Consider the following 16268-nt stretch of genomic DNA (forward strand, 5'->3'; position numbering starts at 1 on the left):
AAAAAAATTAGATGCCAAGAAATTGACATCCACATAAAATTGATAAAAACTTACCTGTTCAGCAAAAAATGAGAATACAGTAAACATAATCAATGTTGCTAGCACACAATGAGTCCAGAACTTCAATTTGTCTCGATATGCCCTCCTGTTCAGAGAAAAAAGAAAGCAAATATGTAGTTCTGTGTAGGGTTTAACTATCATTAGCTAGTAAAACTAACTCTATAGTATTTACTAGTTTAGCAAACTATACTAGCTTAACAGAAACAATGTTGTGAAACACAAAAACAATGTCTGAAGGTAATTCTAAAATGTTAACATAATTATACATTTCCCATGTGGCTTCAGATTTTTCATTGTTATAGTAAATATTTGAATCAGTAATAGTTCCAGCCAGCTTGGCAAGGCTGGTCACCACACAGTGGCTTGAGCACCTAGCCTCCCCCGTCAACACTGCTGGGCCGTTAAAATGCCTCTAACAGAGCTCAAGGGAAGCGCCTGCACTTCAGCTGTTAGTGGAAGCATCACCTAGCAGCTGCAAGCAGAATTTTGGGCCATGTCTCAAGTCTCATAGGTACTGAGCTTAGAACTGCTCTTTCTTGACCCTAAAAGAAGTTTCTGGAGCTAAGATCTTCATGTCTGCTATTCAAACTGATGTTAGAATGTGTGCAATTTGACTGTCAAATTGAATTAGGGCTTCCCTGGTGGTTCAGTCGGTAAAGAATCTGCCTGCAATGCGCAAGACCTGGGTTCGATCCCTGGGTTGGGAAGATCCCCTGGAGGAGGGCATGGCAACCCAGTCCAGTATTCTTGCCTGGAGAATCCCCATGGACAGAGGGGCCTGGTGGGCTGCAGTCCACGGGGTCACAAAGAATCGGACACGACTGAGCGACTAAGCACAGCACAGCACATTTATCCACGCAGTCACCCAGTAAACACTCCTGTGAATAGACAGGTGATGAGGAGCGGTCCCTGCTCTAAAGCGCCTGTGAACCTGGGGAGGTGCTGACGTGCAGATAACCAGCCACCACACCAGGCGGACAGAAATATCTATTATCAAAAGCAGTCTTGCAGAGAAACAGTGAAATGAGGAATGCATCAAACAGATGGTGACACTTCATTTAAGCCTCGGAGTGGGGCAGGAAAGCCTGTGGCTGAGAAAGGGGAGGAGCATGAGCGGAGCGGCAGCCCAGGTCCCGCAGAGCTGAGTCCAGTCTGGCCTGGAGGACACGGGGGTGCGGAGCCCAGAAAAAGCGGTGGCTGTGGACTGCAGCTGTTCTGGAAAACCACACGCGTGGGTTGGACACAGTGCTCTAATGCGTGTGTGTGTGTGCACACGTGTGTCAGAATTGGGGTGGCTGTTTGAAGGATGGATGTCACAAGCAGGTGACCAGAGGCAGGCAGTCCCATTAGTCCAGGCAAAGGAAAGGAGGAGGGCAGCGAGGATGGAAGGAAAGACATAAGAGACACTGAGGATGGAATCAGACTAGGTGGGAGGGTATTAAGGATAAAGGCGGGGCATGGGGGGGTGGTGCAGCGCATGGGGAAGTATGGCAGGTTTCTCCTCTGTAATTTGGAAATAATAATTTTTTATGAAGAGTAAATAAATGCTTAACATAAGGCAGAGCCAGTCACAGCTGTCTGGTAGGCGGTGTCTCTATCCCAAGTCACATTCAAAATGGTACCCTCCCCTATACTGTTCTTCCTCCTGTGTTTCCTGCATTAAGAGGATCAACAAGCAGCTCAGAGAGGAAATCACGTCACTTCTATTCCTGTAACTCTCATCTCTCTGTGGCAGTCAGGGCAGCACTTTTCATTGTAAAGAGTAAATACACTGCCCAGCACAGTGCTGGCTAAGAAACAGGGAAGCCACTCAGATGGCAATGATGACAAATAAGGCTCAGCAGATGTACTTGACCAGTTAGATCAATAAAAACTATACCTGTCTTTTTACAAAGAAATTAGCGAAAATAACACAGTAAAGAAACGTCATCACTCTAAAAAAGAAAAATATACACGTATATGAAACATGAACACTTACCATTCTTGCAGCTCATGCATATGAAGGAAACGGTTTCGATACTCCCTTGGCAGCTCAAACTGGGATGGGATGGGGAACATGGATTCGTAGAAGTCCCTGAGAACAGCCTTCACTGTCTGGGCATCTTTATGATTGTGGTCAATGTTGTCATTCAGACAGACAAACTTCCTGGAGACAACAGAGACCCAGGGTTGTTATTGGTTCTTATGAGGATGATCCTTACCTAACAAAACAAGAAGTGTGGATTTGGAATATGTTTAAATGGACTTATGTCCCAAGTTGTGGCATTTACTGATAATGATTCTCTGGGGGAATAACAGTCTGTAAAATTTTTCTTTAGGTATTCCTCTCCTGTAAAACAAAAAGAACTAGGGATGATAGATAATTTTGAATCTGCCTTCTAGCTATAGGAGTAAATTATTTTAATTGCTGTTTGGGGTTGGCACGTGCCCAGTTTAGGGTTAACTGACTGAAGCGTTGTGTTAACATCCAGGGAAGAAACTAGCAAGTGCCTACAACTGAGTTCTCTGAACTGACAGGGTTACATTACTAAGAACAGTCATGTGGATAGCTGAGATAGAGATGGTTCCTTATAGCTACAGATTTTATGAGGTTGATGACTTCTTAATATTGACATGTCTCCAACTAGGCTGTATGATGAGTTTCAGCAAAAAGTAGATTACACTGGTGCTTCCCAACTTATTTCAAGTTCCTTCAAGGCAAAAGTCAGTAAGTTGAGGGCACATAAAATGGTCGGTAGAGATAACACCACTTTTGAATTACATCTAAATTTTGTTTTTACAATTTTATCAAGTATAATAAAGCCCTCAGATCCTGCCACCAACTTAGTAGGAAATACAGAAGACACAGGAACACATTAGATAACTGGGAGACAATCAGAAATGTCCAAGGTTCAGGAAATCTACAGAATATATAATCTGATTTCTTCATGTGCATGCATTATAAGTCGTTTCAGTTGTGTTGGACTTTGTGACCCTATGGACTGTGGCCTGCCAGGCTCTTTTGTCCATGGGATTCTCCAGGCAAAATATTGGAGTGGGTTGCCCAGGCCTTCATCCAGGGGATCTTCCTGACCCAGGGATCGAACCCGTGTCTCTTATGTCTCCTGCATTGGCAGACAGCTCTATACCAATGCACATGCAAAAGTGTATATGGATTAAAAAAAGAGAGAGAGATGGGGGAACTTATAGACATAATTGCAATGAATGTACTTGATACCATTTCAAGCCAACAAAGTTAAAAATGTAAATGCTTATAAAAGACAATGGGGGAAAAAATGTGTACAGAGGCCAGAGAGGTTATCATGTTAAGGAATAAATAATGGTATTGTGGTTATTTTCAAAAAATCCTTTTAATTTAGAGATATATACTGAAAATTTTACAAAAAAAAAAAAAAGGATACTTTTACTTTAAAATAACTGGGAAGTGCTAGTGAAGGAGTGGGTGTGTTCAGATGAAACCAGATCAACTAGCTGCTTCTTATTGAAGACGAGTGATGAGTGAGTGCCAAGTTCACGGCCCTATCTCTTCTTTAAACTTGGGGAATGCTTTTGGTTAAAGGATATTAAAGAGTTATGTCCACTAGATACAGTGCAAGAGCCCTGACTATCTCCTAGACTAAAAACAAACAACAGCTAAAAAGGGCCTTTGGAGGCGACTCGGGAAATCTGAGTAGAGACCATCTACTCGATGGTATTATTTAGTTGGTGTTAAGGTTTTTGGACATGTGTGAACAGTCATATGGTATAAACGAGAATGACTTTGTTTAGAAGACCTATGCTATGATAATGAGGGTAAATTCGGGTATTGTCTGCAACTGATTTTCAAATGGTCCCGCAAACAAAAGAAAAACCAAACCTGTATGTCTGTCTGTATAGAGGGATGAAGTGAGAGATCAGACAGACGTAACAAAACACTAAAAATGTAAGAATCTGAACTTATTGTACTATTTTTTTCAGTCTTTCTGTATATCTTCAAAATTTTTCCAACAGCTGGGAGAATGTAAAGAAGAAAAGCATGGGTATGAGACAGAGAGAATGTGTGGATACAGGGTAACCAAGGCAGACCATGTGGGGTGCCCAGCACACACTCCCTGTCTTTCCCAAGAGAACCTGCACTTTGCTCAGTATTTCTCCCCCTGTGAACTGACTCAAAGGGAGGCACACTCACCCGACCCAGAGTCAGCTTCTGACACTGTGAGTCCCCCCTTCACAGGGACTGGTGAGGAGCTGAGGGAGGGGCAGCCCCTGCCGGCTCAGACCGCTGTGTCTGCAGGGACATGACACGGTGGCGCAGGCCTGCCTCCAACCTGGGGACGCAGCGACACGGCGGGTGCAGAGCCCAGATGCTGCTGCCTGTCCCGGGCTCCCTGTTAGTGCGATAAACCTGTCCTCCATGCCAGACTTTAAAGTGAGCCTCGGAAAAGTGAAACGGAAGAGCTAATAATGATAACATCTGTTCAGGGTCACGGGAGGGATCTGAGCCTAGTAGACAATGCTGGAAAAGCCTGTCTTGACTTGGATCTTCTTAGCAAAACCCGAACCCTTTAAGTTACATGAAGATGTCTGTGAATTTTCTCACCCAATGACTTTTAAACTAGCACAGGACATGAAAGTATAGGGTACAACTAGAAACACTAAGTTCTCACTTGGTTTTACTACAGATAACCTGTGACTGAGCCAGGACATTAACAGGATGTGGGGGGCAAAAAGCAAGTATCAGATTGGCTCTTAGTTTTTAAAAAACGAGAGCAGGGCATTCTGAACTGAGGGAAGAGCATACACTGGGTGAGTTCTTAATTATTATGACATTGTTTTCTTAGCTTGTGGGAAATGTTATTTTGTAGGAAATAAAATATTTTATGAATACAGTATGTATTAAAAAACATTTTCATTTTTCTTAAAATTCTATATGCCCCTCCCCACCCCCAAAAAAACAAGAATGAAATTTTAAGGAAAAATTCCCTGGCTTTAAAATGCCTGGAAATTTTACACTTCTGATCATGTATACTTAAAATCATAATGTAAATGAGGTGCAACTGAAAACTTGCAAAAGCATTTAAAAGACTCAGATGAAAATGTTCAACTTCACGTACCAGTGTTCTTTTCTTGAGAAACTACTTCTATTTCCCACATTGAAATTCAAAACTCAGAATGTAGATTTTAACCAATTTTATCAAACTAGGGCAACTGTTGGAGGCGAGGCTGGAAATTTTCAGGGCTATGTAGAGCTGAACACTTCATTCATTCCCAAAGAATGACTGCAGTTTGCTAGATTAATTTTCACAACTATGGTAGCATTCCTTTTTCCTCAGAAGCTAATTGAACTTTCCTTTGAATTGCAAAGACAGGTCTTAATCACCACAACAACTTCTCTGGAAGCTCCTATTTCTAAAAATAGAAATCTATTTTCTGTAACAGAATTTTTTTTTTTTTACTATAACAGAAATAGAAAAATAGAAATTTCTAAGCGTCCCAGTCATGTGGCCTCACCTCCCCGCAACACAGGAAACCCTCAGCCCCGCTCAACAGTCATGTCGCTGGACCCAGAGATACCCATGCCGATCCCACTCACACCCCCATCTCTTAATTCAGACATTACCACCACCGTTAGGGGTTTCCGTCTGCTCCAAACAGAGCTAAGGCACGCCTTTCTCTCCAGAGCTGCTGCCTTCTATTTCATGTTGACGTGCATCATTAAAGATATTTTCAAAGTTAAGGGAATTCTCTGTCCATTCTATTCAAATTGTGCTATGAACCTAAAATGTTCTAAATTCAAAACAAAACAGTACCTGGGGTTTTTTCTTATATCATCCAACTGGCCAACTACATGAGAAACGTTGGTACGGATCATCTTAAAAGCAATTTCTTCTTCTCCCATGATTTCAAACCTAATTATGAAAACATAATGAGTGAAAATATGTATATCAATGTGTAAAACAAAATTTCAATAAGAAAGTTTTATAAGACTTTAAAGAACTCAACATTCTCAGGATGGCTTAACCTTTCCATATTATTAAAGAGAACAATCACATATAAAGTTCAAAGCTTAATAGATAAACTATGGTAAGATTATGAAAATACCACACTCATAATTACTCTTAAACAAAGAGAAAATGCATACAGTACTCACCTGTATTTGTTTTTGTCCTTATATGCTTTGTGGATCTTATCAGTTACTGGTTTACAGTTGGTTACTAGACTTTTTGTGACTGGTGGCTGTGAGAAAATACAGACATTACATCAGCCTGGGGTTAGGCAAGGGAAGCATTCATCTCAAGTGCAAGTTTTAAGGGGTGTGAAAAGATGAACCAAGATGAATCAGTAATCAAGATGAGTATTTTAATGCAATATTTAAAAAAAAATCAAATTGGCATACTATGGCTCACATACCAATTGTCTATTTTTTAAATAAAGTTTTAATCACATATTACTATAGTCTTATGAGTTGTTATAATTTTTTCAGAAGGAAAATAAATTTCTAACAAACTGTAATGGACTGGTCTATAACAATACTCACAGGCTAAGCTATCATTCTTACAGTCTAATTAGAAAATACTTCATCCTGTGTGTAATCACAGGTAATTACAGAAATGAAGCCAACATCTGGCTAAGAGTTCACTCAAGTAATGTCAGCTAACACTGCCACTGTGACTAGTGCTTGTACTCTAAACAGCTGATCTGCATGAGCCTCAAGACTGACTTTGGAGAAGGAAATGGCGACCCACTCCGGTACTCTTGCCTGGAGAATCCCAGGTACGGGGGAGCCTGGTGGGCTGCCGTCTATGGGGTCGCACAGAGTCGGACACAACTGAAGCGACTTAGCAGCAGCAGCAAGACTGAGTTGTAACTGTGAGCAAAGCAGCACCTACTTAATTCTTAGCATTCAAAGAATATTTGCTGATTGTAAACCTTATGCCAGATTATTTGGTAAAATAATAAAATACTCTGCTCATAAATGAAGATGTATTTATTTCTTAAAAAAAAAAACAACCCAACACGCTAAAATCCCTCAAAAACCTTTCATCATGTCTATAAAAGGGCAAGATGAGTAACTGCATAGATCATCTTCCTTAGAAAAGAATATGCTTCTGTTAAGTACAAGGGATTGGCAATTGTACAGTCTTACTCGGAAGCCAAAGTTTATAGAGAAGGAAGGAAAGAAAAGTGAAAAGACGGATGTGGAAATAAAAGGTGGTGAAAAGACAAGTTTGGAGTGAGTGCCAAAGCAGGCTAGACCTGGGGTGACTTCAGTGGCCTCTAGGGCAACCTGTCAACACAGTCTCACTGTCCTCAGGACCACGAGAGGCCTGGTCCGGGGGAGAGGCTGAGGGGCCGTGGTTTAGGAGCCCGGCACACTTCCTCCTCCCTTCCTTCTCTGGTCAGTGCTCTGGGATTACCCACCAAGAAGACACCAGAAGGGACAAATCAGGACAGCCTGGAACTCATGGCTCACTGTCCCTCTCCTGGGAAAAGGGTGTACCCAGGTCTTTGAGAGAACTTCAATTATCTTGACACATAATAAAGGGTGTTTTTAAACCAGGACATTGACATCCAGATGATTCAGAGTTGATTACATTATCTTTGTTGGGGGGTAATTCCAAATTTGGGGAAAACAGAAAAAAAACTATCACTGTTTGAAAGAATGTCTTTTAGTCTACACAACCTAATTTCTTTTTTTAAACTGTGATTCTGTTCTCTCAGGAGGCAGGGAAAACACCTATAATGATTACAAATGTGCCGTTTTAATCTTTAAGAACACACTTGTAAAGAACTACTGACGTGTACAACAGTCTGGGTTTTACAGAGCACTTTTCACTGTACGGGCCTAACATCCCGGAGAAGCTGCTGCGCCTCACGAGACAAGCTGCTGATCTGTTATCAGCCAGGCCTCCCAAGAGCCCACAACCAGAGCCAGTCTCAGACTCTGGCTGCTGATTCTTGCCTGCTCACCCCACTACAGCAGACTCCCTTAGGCTGACACCAGGTCCTACACCTTATCTCAGTTTTATTGATTTCATAGTTTAGAATCTTTAGAGAGCTGGCTTTCAGTGACACACATCTATACACCAACCTGTGTCACATGCTGGACACAACCAGCAGTATGTATAGTTTGTCTGCACGTTCCAGCAGCTGTCAAGGTGCCCCTCACATGTCTCCGCATGGGCGGGCTTCCCCGGGCCCTGAGGACACGAGTGAGAAAACCATCCCTTCTGTGAGTGCTGAACGAACGCCGGCCTTCTTTCAGAAACCAGACTTGTAACTGATTCACTACTCTTCCCTACATTCATTTACAAACATCTTGTCTCCAGATAATTATAGGGCTTGAACATTTGTAAGGTGGTCAGTTTTTAAAAAAAAACACATGTTATTTTGGACTTCCCTGGTGGTGCAGTGGCTAAGATTCCCATGCTCCCAACACAGGGGACACAGGTTCAATGCCTGGTTGGGGAACTAAGATCCTGCATGCTATGTGGCCAAATAAAATTTTCAAGATTAAAAAAGAAAAGAAGAATTACTTAGGTTTGAAAAAACATTATTTTGATTATGAAAGTTATCTATTCATTACAGAAAATATGAAAATACTAGTGTGAAAAAAGATATTAAGAACTACCAGTAAAAAAAAATAAGCCAGATACAAAAGACTATATGATTTTAAGAGAAAACTACCTATGATTTAACCCACCACCTATTTTGAAAACATTGTTCCATGTGTGTGTATATGTGTGTGTGTGTATATACATACATATATATGTATCAGTAAAATTAAGCATCACATAAATGGCTCTATTATATCCTTGTTCCATCAATTCTAAGTGCACTTTTTTTTAATTTACATTATCATTTCTTTGAAACTGGGATGCATCTTAGAATCAACAAAGTCTTCCAACCATTTCAGCCAAGTGGCACCCTAATGCACTTGTGTGCAGATCATCTACTGCCCCTACTGGTAAGATCCAGAAAGTGCCATCATCAAAGGAACTTAGCTTTGAGGAAAGAAGGGGTTCAATTTCATGAGTAGGCCAGAATACTGGAGTGGGTAGCCTTTCTCTTCTCCAGGGGATCTTCCCAAGCCAGGAATCGAACCGGGGTCTCCTGCATTGCAGGCAGATTCTTTACCACCTGAGCTATCAGGGAAGCCTGACTATTTCCTTGGGTTAATGTTTAACAGGATTGCTCTCCTGCGGTTACCTTCTGCCATTCTTAGTAAATGGCTCTCTGCTTATAGAATATAAGCAACTAACCTCAATATTAGGTTAACATCCATTAGGGAGGAAAAAAAGATATTCCAAAGGAAAATATAAATTATTCTAGATTATTGGTGCTACTGATTTCTACCAGAGACCTGTAAACATAGAGCCAGCTTCTAGTTTTTGAAGTGTTGTACAGAAATGACAGGAACACCCAATAAGGATGGACTCTGTTTTACATAAATGAACCCACATCACTCACCAGATTCGGATCATAGTACGCTTCCTGAGTTGGCGGGATGTTGTTTAGCTGAGTGATATTAGCAGGAAGCATTTTCGAACAATTGATTAACATGTGTTCCAGACCTGTTAAATCCTAACAAAGCAAAAATAAAAGGATAAACCTTCTACATACAAGTAATGATTGTGGTTTTAAAAATATGTTAAAGTCACCAAAGGGTAAGTGCTACCTTCCAAGAGAGCTTGACTGTATGATTCTTAAAGAGCGGAATGAGACAATACAAACAACTCATCTCTGCCTCAAAGTGGAACGCACGGGACCAGGAGGCCCCACTGATACTAGGTGAGTGAGGGGGTCACCAGATGGGTGTCCTACAGCTGGAATCCTCTTGGTGCTCATCATTCCTAAGTGTCCCACTCCTGGGACTAGAGGATGCCAAGGCAGAGAGGACTCTGCAATGCTACGGATCTGGCTGAGGGCTCCACTCAGCCACATCTGAAGCCCCTGAATGAACCTGTCACGAGACTCTTCTATGCAGTTATGGTCTGCCTCTCCTCCACACAATACCCTAGCAATCCCTAATGAAAGTCTTAAAAAGAGTCATCCTATAAAACACAAACTTCAAAGTTGATTTTAATCCTGGCATTAAAAATGGACTAGTTGTGAATACCCTCATTTACTTGTACTTGCATTACACTGAAGTATGCAGGGGAAAGAGAAAGTATCAAATTTAAAAGCTTCATTTAAAATGTCACAAAATGTAGGGGGGACGGGGATAAAATTACAGTACCTGCAAACTTAAAGGCAAGTCATGAATTCTGGTGGCCAGCGTGCGGATTTCTCTGTCAGACAGGACGCCAGATTGGTCTGTGTCAACTTCATCAAAAACTTGAGATATGTTCAGCGGCTGAACGGCACTCATGAGATAATAGAAATAAGAGAAGGCAAACTGCATGTCCTCGGAGTGGCGCACTTTGTGACATGACGTCTTGTCAAATTCTTCAGGGAACCTGCCCAAATGTAACACACGGTGAGATCTGGATACTTACGGTATACGTGGTACCCGACACTGTGGCATCAGGATCTTACTTCCCTCCTGCCGAGATAATACTTCCGACACACTCGTCATCGAGTGTCAGAGCCACAGATGCAGGATAGCGAGGATGTGAACTTCAAGCCGCCCTGGCGGAGCACAAGCAGAGCATTCAGACGTGAGTGGGACTTACATGTCTTGCAGTTCCTGCATCACGATCCGGTCGATCATGTGAGGCATGTGCGCAGGGACTTTCCGAGATGTGAATCCAAACTTGCTGTTTAGAATTTTGTTCACGTATCGGAGGGAATCGGCGAATGTGTCTTTTAGCTGCCTCCCCGTGTGCCTGCTGTCAGTAAAGTAGGCCAGCTGGGTCTTCAGTGACTCTTCTTCCTGCAAGGAGCATCCCACCCAGCACAGCGTTACATTTACCGCACAAGTGCCCTGTGTTAACAAGAGACGGGGGTACTACTTCATGTAGCGTGGAAGTAACTAGTCACTGTCGAGTGGGGAAAATGAAATGAGCACTAAACAGGTCTCCTTCTGCATCCTGAGACCAGGCCTGACCTGGCCGAGTTCAGTCAAAGTGTCGCAGACAACAGCTGTTTACAGGGTTTTCTTCAGGGACTAGTCATTGACCGTGAGATTTCACAGCCCATTCCAATGCAACGTTTAGAAAATCGATTTACAGTCCATTTGAGAGTGCTTTCAATATGAAGTTATTTCTACTGGTGAAATCAAAGCAACAAGGACTTGAGTTTTGGAGACACAGGCTAGAATACAAAACTGGTTTCACCATATAACAGTGTTAATATTATGAAATGTTAAGAGCCCTATCGAAACCACTAAGAGGTGAAACTGAATGGGCAAAGAATATTGGCAAAGAACCTGAAGACACTTTACAGAAGATGAAATATTTTTCCTCCTCAAACTGATGAGAATAAAGATGGATATTAACTGCTGTTGGTTAGTCTGTGGAGAAACATGCAGGCCTGCACACTGCTTGTCAAAGGAGGAAGGGGTGCAACATAAAAGGACATATTTAAGCTTTATACACACTAGACCCTTTAACCCAGCAATTCTACCTATAGAAATAAAGCTTTCCCCAAGAGTAAGACATATGTACAAGAATATTTATTGCAACATTAGGTATCTGTAATTGCAAAACACTGGAAACAACTTACAGCTGTTAAAAAACAATGGCAGTTTGCCCACACACTACCACATCAAAGGTGACTGCAGAGAGGTGTATGTATAACTTCACTGTTCCAAAACAAACTATACATATCTAATAGAAAAATACTTGAAGAATACCCACCAAGCTACATATTCATAGTGACTGTCTCAAGTAAGGAGATTAAGGAAGGAAGGAGGAGGAGACCTTTTCCTTTTTTACTGCTTTTTTTTTTTCCTGCATTGCTTCAATTTTTACCACAAGTTTATAGTGCTTCTGCAATTCAGAAAAAAGGACGGTAGTGGTGGTGGTGAGGAAATCAACACAGGCAAGAACTCTGCAGCCCCTCACTCAACCACTAGTAAATGCTACCGTGTCGGGGACAAAAAGCACCCTGGAGACAATGAAAGGAATGAAACTGCATCCCCTCCACCACTCTCCTCCAGCCTAACGTCTGCTCAGGCTATGCTCTATTCATGACCCAGCCTAGACCACAAGGTTTTTGCCTCGGTCTGTTGACTCCTCCCCACTTTTCAAAGGTCCCACACTTCAACGGATCCTTATCACATGGCCACAGTTCTGGCCTCCCCGCTTGCTCTTTGCGTCTCTAAGAGCACTGACCCTACTGACCATCCTGCGCTCCCGGGCGTTAGCAGAGGGATGGCGCTCCTGAGATGCACATAGGACCCCCGGGCACTGTGGGACAGGAGGGAGAGCGCTGAGGATCCGCTCACACTCACCTGCTGTTGTGACATCGGGAAAGCTAATCAATTTGTCTGCGTCTCAGGCTTTCCGTTATTGGAAAGGTATGCGATCTGACTGCACAAGGTATGCAAAAGCGGTTTCTGAAATGACGTGCCAAGTGAAGATAAGATACCATCGCTGCTCTGCTAGGAACTCGGGGTATGCCCCTGGCTGAGCTCTTACTCACTCACACAAAGGCTGCTTCTGAAACTGCAAAATGGGGACAACCATAGCGGAGAGCCTTACAAGGTATTTTTATTGTTAGAATTATTGGGAAGATTCCGGGAGGAGGAAATGGCAACCCACTCCAGTATTCTTGCCTGAGAAACCCCATGGACAGAGGAGTCCGTGGGCTCACAAAGAGCTGGACACGGCTGAAGCAACTTAGCCGCATGTAAGAAAAGCGCTGAGTTCGGTGTGGGTACCGGGAAGTTCTGGACTAACGGTAGCTATTACTTTATCACCACCACTAACAAGCTTACTTTTTTCCTGAGCATGGGAAGGAATAAGGCTGCATGTAACTTACATCAAGCAGATCTTGGAAATACTTTTTCTTCTCCCATGGCAAAAAGCCCAGGTAACTGTCTGTGTATTGCTGCAGTTTTCTTCCAGGTACAACTTCATTGCCACCAGGGTAACTGTTGGCATTTTCCTCAGTTTTTTTCTCTTGTTCTTTCCCTGTGATTACCTTTTCCTGTGCGTCCTTGCTTTCCAGTGGGAAAGTCAGAGATGAGAGCTTTTCTCTTGACACATTTCTGCCTCCTACTTTTGGAGTCATGGTTATTGACCTGAATCTTGCTTCCAGGGGTGGAATCTGGCTCTGGGGATGGCTGTTCACTGTCATTGTCACTGCTGGAAAAGGCGATGACCCCTGGAGTCTTTCAGATGTTCCTAAGTTGCTTGGTAAGATGCTTTTGTGAACCTGTTTTGCCAATGGGGCCTCCAAACCGCCATTTCTTTGCTCTGTTGTTAGAGGGTGATTTACTGTTAACTTTCCATTTTGTGGGTTCATCAGAAAGGACCTCAGCAAGGCTGACTTGGACAGGTTGTATCCTTTCATGGTGATGTCTCCACGTTCTAGTTGCAAATCCAAGTTATTAAGGCTCATCTGGGTCTCTTTTGGAAGGAGTGAAATATTGACCTGCAGAATTTCCACCTCCACTTGGAATCTTCTTGTTATGTTCACATCATGTCTCTTGACCTTAGGGAAGCGTTTTTCTTCGGGGATATCCTCAAACAAGATTTCCGCCTCTGGAAGAAGTGTTGTGGAGCTCACCAAACTTTGGTGAGCCTTCTGGGTCGTAGAATTCCGTTTGGGTTCCTCCCTCGTGTCAACGTCTACTACTATCTGGATTTTGAACTCCTCATCATTTTTACCTTGAAGTGTGAGATTAAAATGTATTGTGGTCGCGTTCATTCCACTGTGCATTAGGAGGTGGATGGTTTTCCACTTATTGGCGATAGAAGCATGTCGGATGATTGGGTTGTCACTATACGCACCTTCGATCCCCTTTTTGGCTATTTCTGCAAAGCTGAAATAAGGCAGGCATTCACCTTTTGGAATAACATAGTGAGTCTGGTTTGGGAGAAGAGTTACTTTATACAATTCATGAAAATGATCTAGAGGAAAAAACACAAACATGACTTTAAAAAAAAAACCACACATTTTCCCCCTTTTCCTTTAATTCTTAGGATTTGAGTTTTCACTTTCTAAGAGTGACTTTAAATGGACTTTAAAATAATCAGAAATTCTACCACAAAAGCTATTGGCCTAGGGCTCTTTTGTACTTTCTGAAGCTATCACTATCACTGACATGGAATGCTAGGGCTGGTTCACTAGCGAGGTCCAACATGATTCTGGACAGCAAGTTCCAATGGTCAACCTCTATCCTTTTGTCCATTCGAAAAAAATAACTTTCTACCAAAAGGACCTTCGTTAATAATCCAGCAACAAGATCCAGTATTCTACCATGCTTATTTAATCAACCACTGGTCTCCTTTTATTGTTCCCCAATTAAACCTTCACTGTATATTTTCAACTAAGATAAATCTGCTTAGTTTAATAAAAAAAGCAGACTAGAGCCAAAACAGGAACAGATGCAGCGTCAGTGTCTATGGCTTTCTAAAGATCTGTGTCCTTCTCTTGTAACTCACAACTCGTTTGGACTTCAGGCTGGGAAAGGGCTACCTAGAGAATAATTAAATAATAAAAGTGATCCAAACACCCTCTATTTATCAAGGACTGTTATCCCCTTATTCTAAATATGTTTTCATGGCAGTAAATATACCTTGCCCACAGTCGCCAGCATCGAACCCACAGGATAAGACATTGCAGGCTTGGTCACAGAACTTGTCGGCCAACCAGGAATTTGCACATCCTTGATTACAGTAAGAGACGCCGGTCATTCCAGCACCAAAATGCCAGGGCTGTCCGACTCCGATACTTCCGGTGCCCCCGGCTCCTGCGATGTAGCGGCTGGCACCACTGTTACCTGGAGGAGGAGGAGGAGGAGGAGAGAATCCTGTGGTGCTTACAATCTCGGAAAAAAAGTCAGCTCCTAGTTCTCAGTCAAGACTGATGCATGAATTTCTACCAGGAAAGGTTCACCCTGTTCTTCAATAGATTTTATGTAGCTTAAAAAGAGACCACCTAAAAAGGGGTATCAGCTGACAGTGGACTGGTGTGGGATGACCAGGCCTTGGGTGTGCTCCTGGGGACACATGCAGACGTGTCCGGAGAAGCACATGATGCTGAACACGGGGACTCTGAGGACGGACAAGAGCACGTCCTAATGCAGGCGGCGCCCCCTGCCCGAGCATCACCGCTCTGCGAGAGGCCAAGCTCTCCAGACGGCACAGGCCCTCCTGCGCGGCTGCATTCTCTGCCTGCAGCAGTGTGTATTTTTCAAAAGTGCCTCTGACAGATCTGACTGAAGCACAGAGCTTTGTCTCTTCCAATACTCTTCACTTTCCTACACCTGCTTCCTCACGTGGACTAGGGATGGCAGTATCTGTACCTACTCTCTTTTCCTCTGTGGCTGAGAAATTTAAATGGATACTGAAGGATGCTTTCTAAGTTTAAAGGCTTTATAAACTGAAAGGCAATAAATAAAGGTAAAAACTTGTTTCCTCGACAAGTCCAAATATCAGTGTACAAGACAGGAAGGAGAGGCGCTAAGTAGATGAGACTGTTCATTTCTTCCGCGTCTCTTTAGTCGTCGCTGACCTGGAGCAATCTGCTGACAGCCACTGGCCATGAACTCCTACAAAAACCAGTGAGAGTGAGGGACTCTTGCTCTGGACCTCACATATTTAAGGGCAGGACCGATTCTCATATTTTTGAATAAGAAAATGCATTTGCAAGTGCAGGGTCAACATGGGAAATTGCCCCCAACAATGATAACATGAATAAACTAGGTCACGGGTCCAAGAATGATGACAAATGAAAAACAATTCCAGCAACATAGACAAGTTACACCTGAACACATCCTCACCAGAGCAGTCACCACCGTCCCAGTCACAGGCCGAATTATTACAGGCCTTGTCACAGTAGCCGTCTTTAATCCAGGATCCTGGGCAGCCCTCAGCGCAGTTGGGCACAGGCCATGTCAAATAAACCTAGGATGAGGCCAGAGAGAAAATAAAGTGGTTTCTGACTTCTGACACTTATTATTCTTAAGCTAGAATTCCTTTAAAAGAAAAATAAAGCAAATGGAGCCTGTAGAAAGGGCCACCCTGTGGTGGTTTCTGGGTCCCGCCCTGCCGACGGGTCTCAGCCGGCACAGTCCCTCTTTTCTGACGGGAGGAAAGCAGGCGAGGGCCCGGCTT

General features: G+C 42.9%; 1 protein-coding gene across 3 annotated transcripts in view; it reads right to left on the minus strand.

Moving 5' to 3' along the window:
* GNPTAB (N-acetylglucosamine-1-phosphate transferase subunits alpha and beta) overlaps positions 1-16268 on the minus strand; it is a 78401-nt gene that overhangs the window by 3248 nt on the left and 58885 nt on the right. For all 3 annotated transcript variants that reach the window (XM_043440144.1, XM_043440145.1, XM_043440146.1), the window contains 10 exons: positions 15935-16058; positions 14729-14932; positions 12967-14060; positions 10716-10915; positions 10280-10499; positions 9511-9624; positions 6191-6276; positions 5850-5948; positions 2039-2206; positions 55-145 (listed from right to left, as the gene is read on the minus strand). In XM_043440144.1, coding sequence (XP_043296079.1) covers positions 55-145; positions 2039-2206; positions 5850-5948; positions 6191-6276; positions 9511-9624; positions 10280-10499; positions 10716-10915; positions 12967-14060; positions 14729-14932; positions 15935-16058 — 2400 coding nt within the window. The remainder of the gene's footprint in view (positions 1-54; positions 146-2038; positions 2207-5849; positions 5949-6190; positions 6277-9510; positions 9625-10279; positions 10500-10715; positions 10916-12966; positions 14061-14728; positions 14933-15934; positions 16059-16268) is intronic.

This window comes from Cervus canadensis, chromosome 21 (genome assembly GCF_019320065.1).
Source record: "Cervus canadensis isolate Bull #8, Minnesota chromosome 21, ASM1932006v1, whole genome shotgun sequence".
Taxonomy (NCBI): Eukaryota; Metazoa; Chordata; class Mammalia; order Artiodactyla; family Cervidae; genus Cervus; species Cervus canadensis.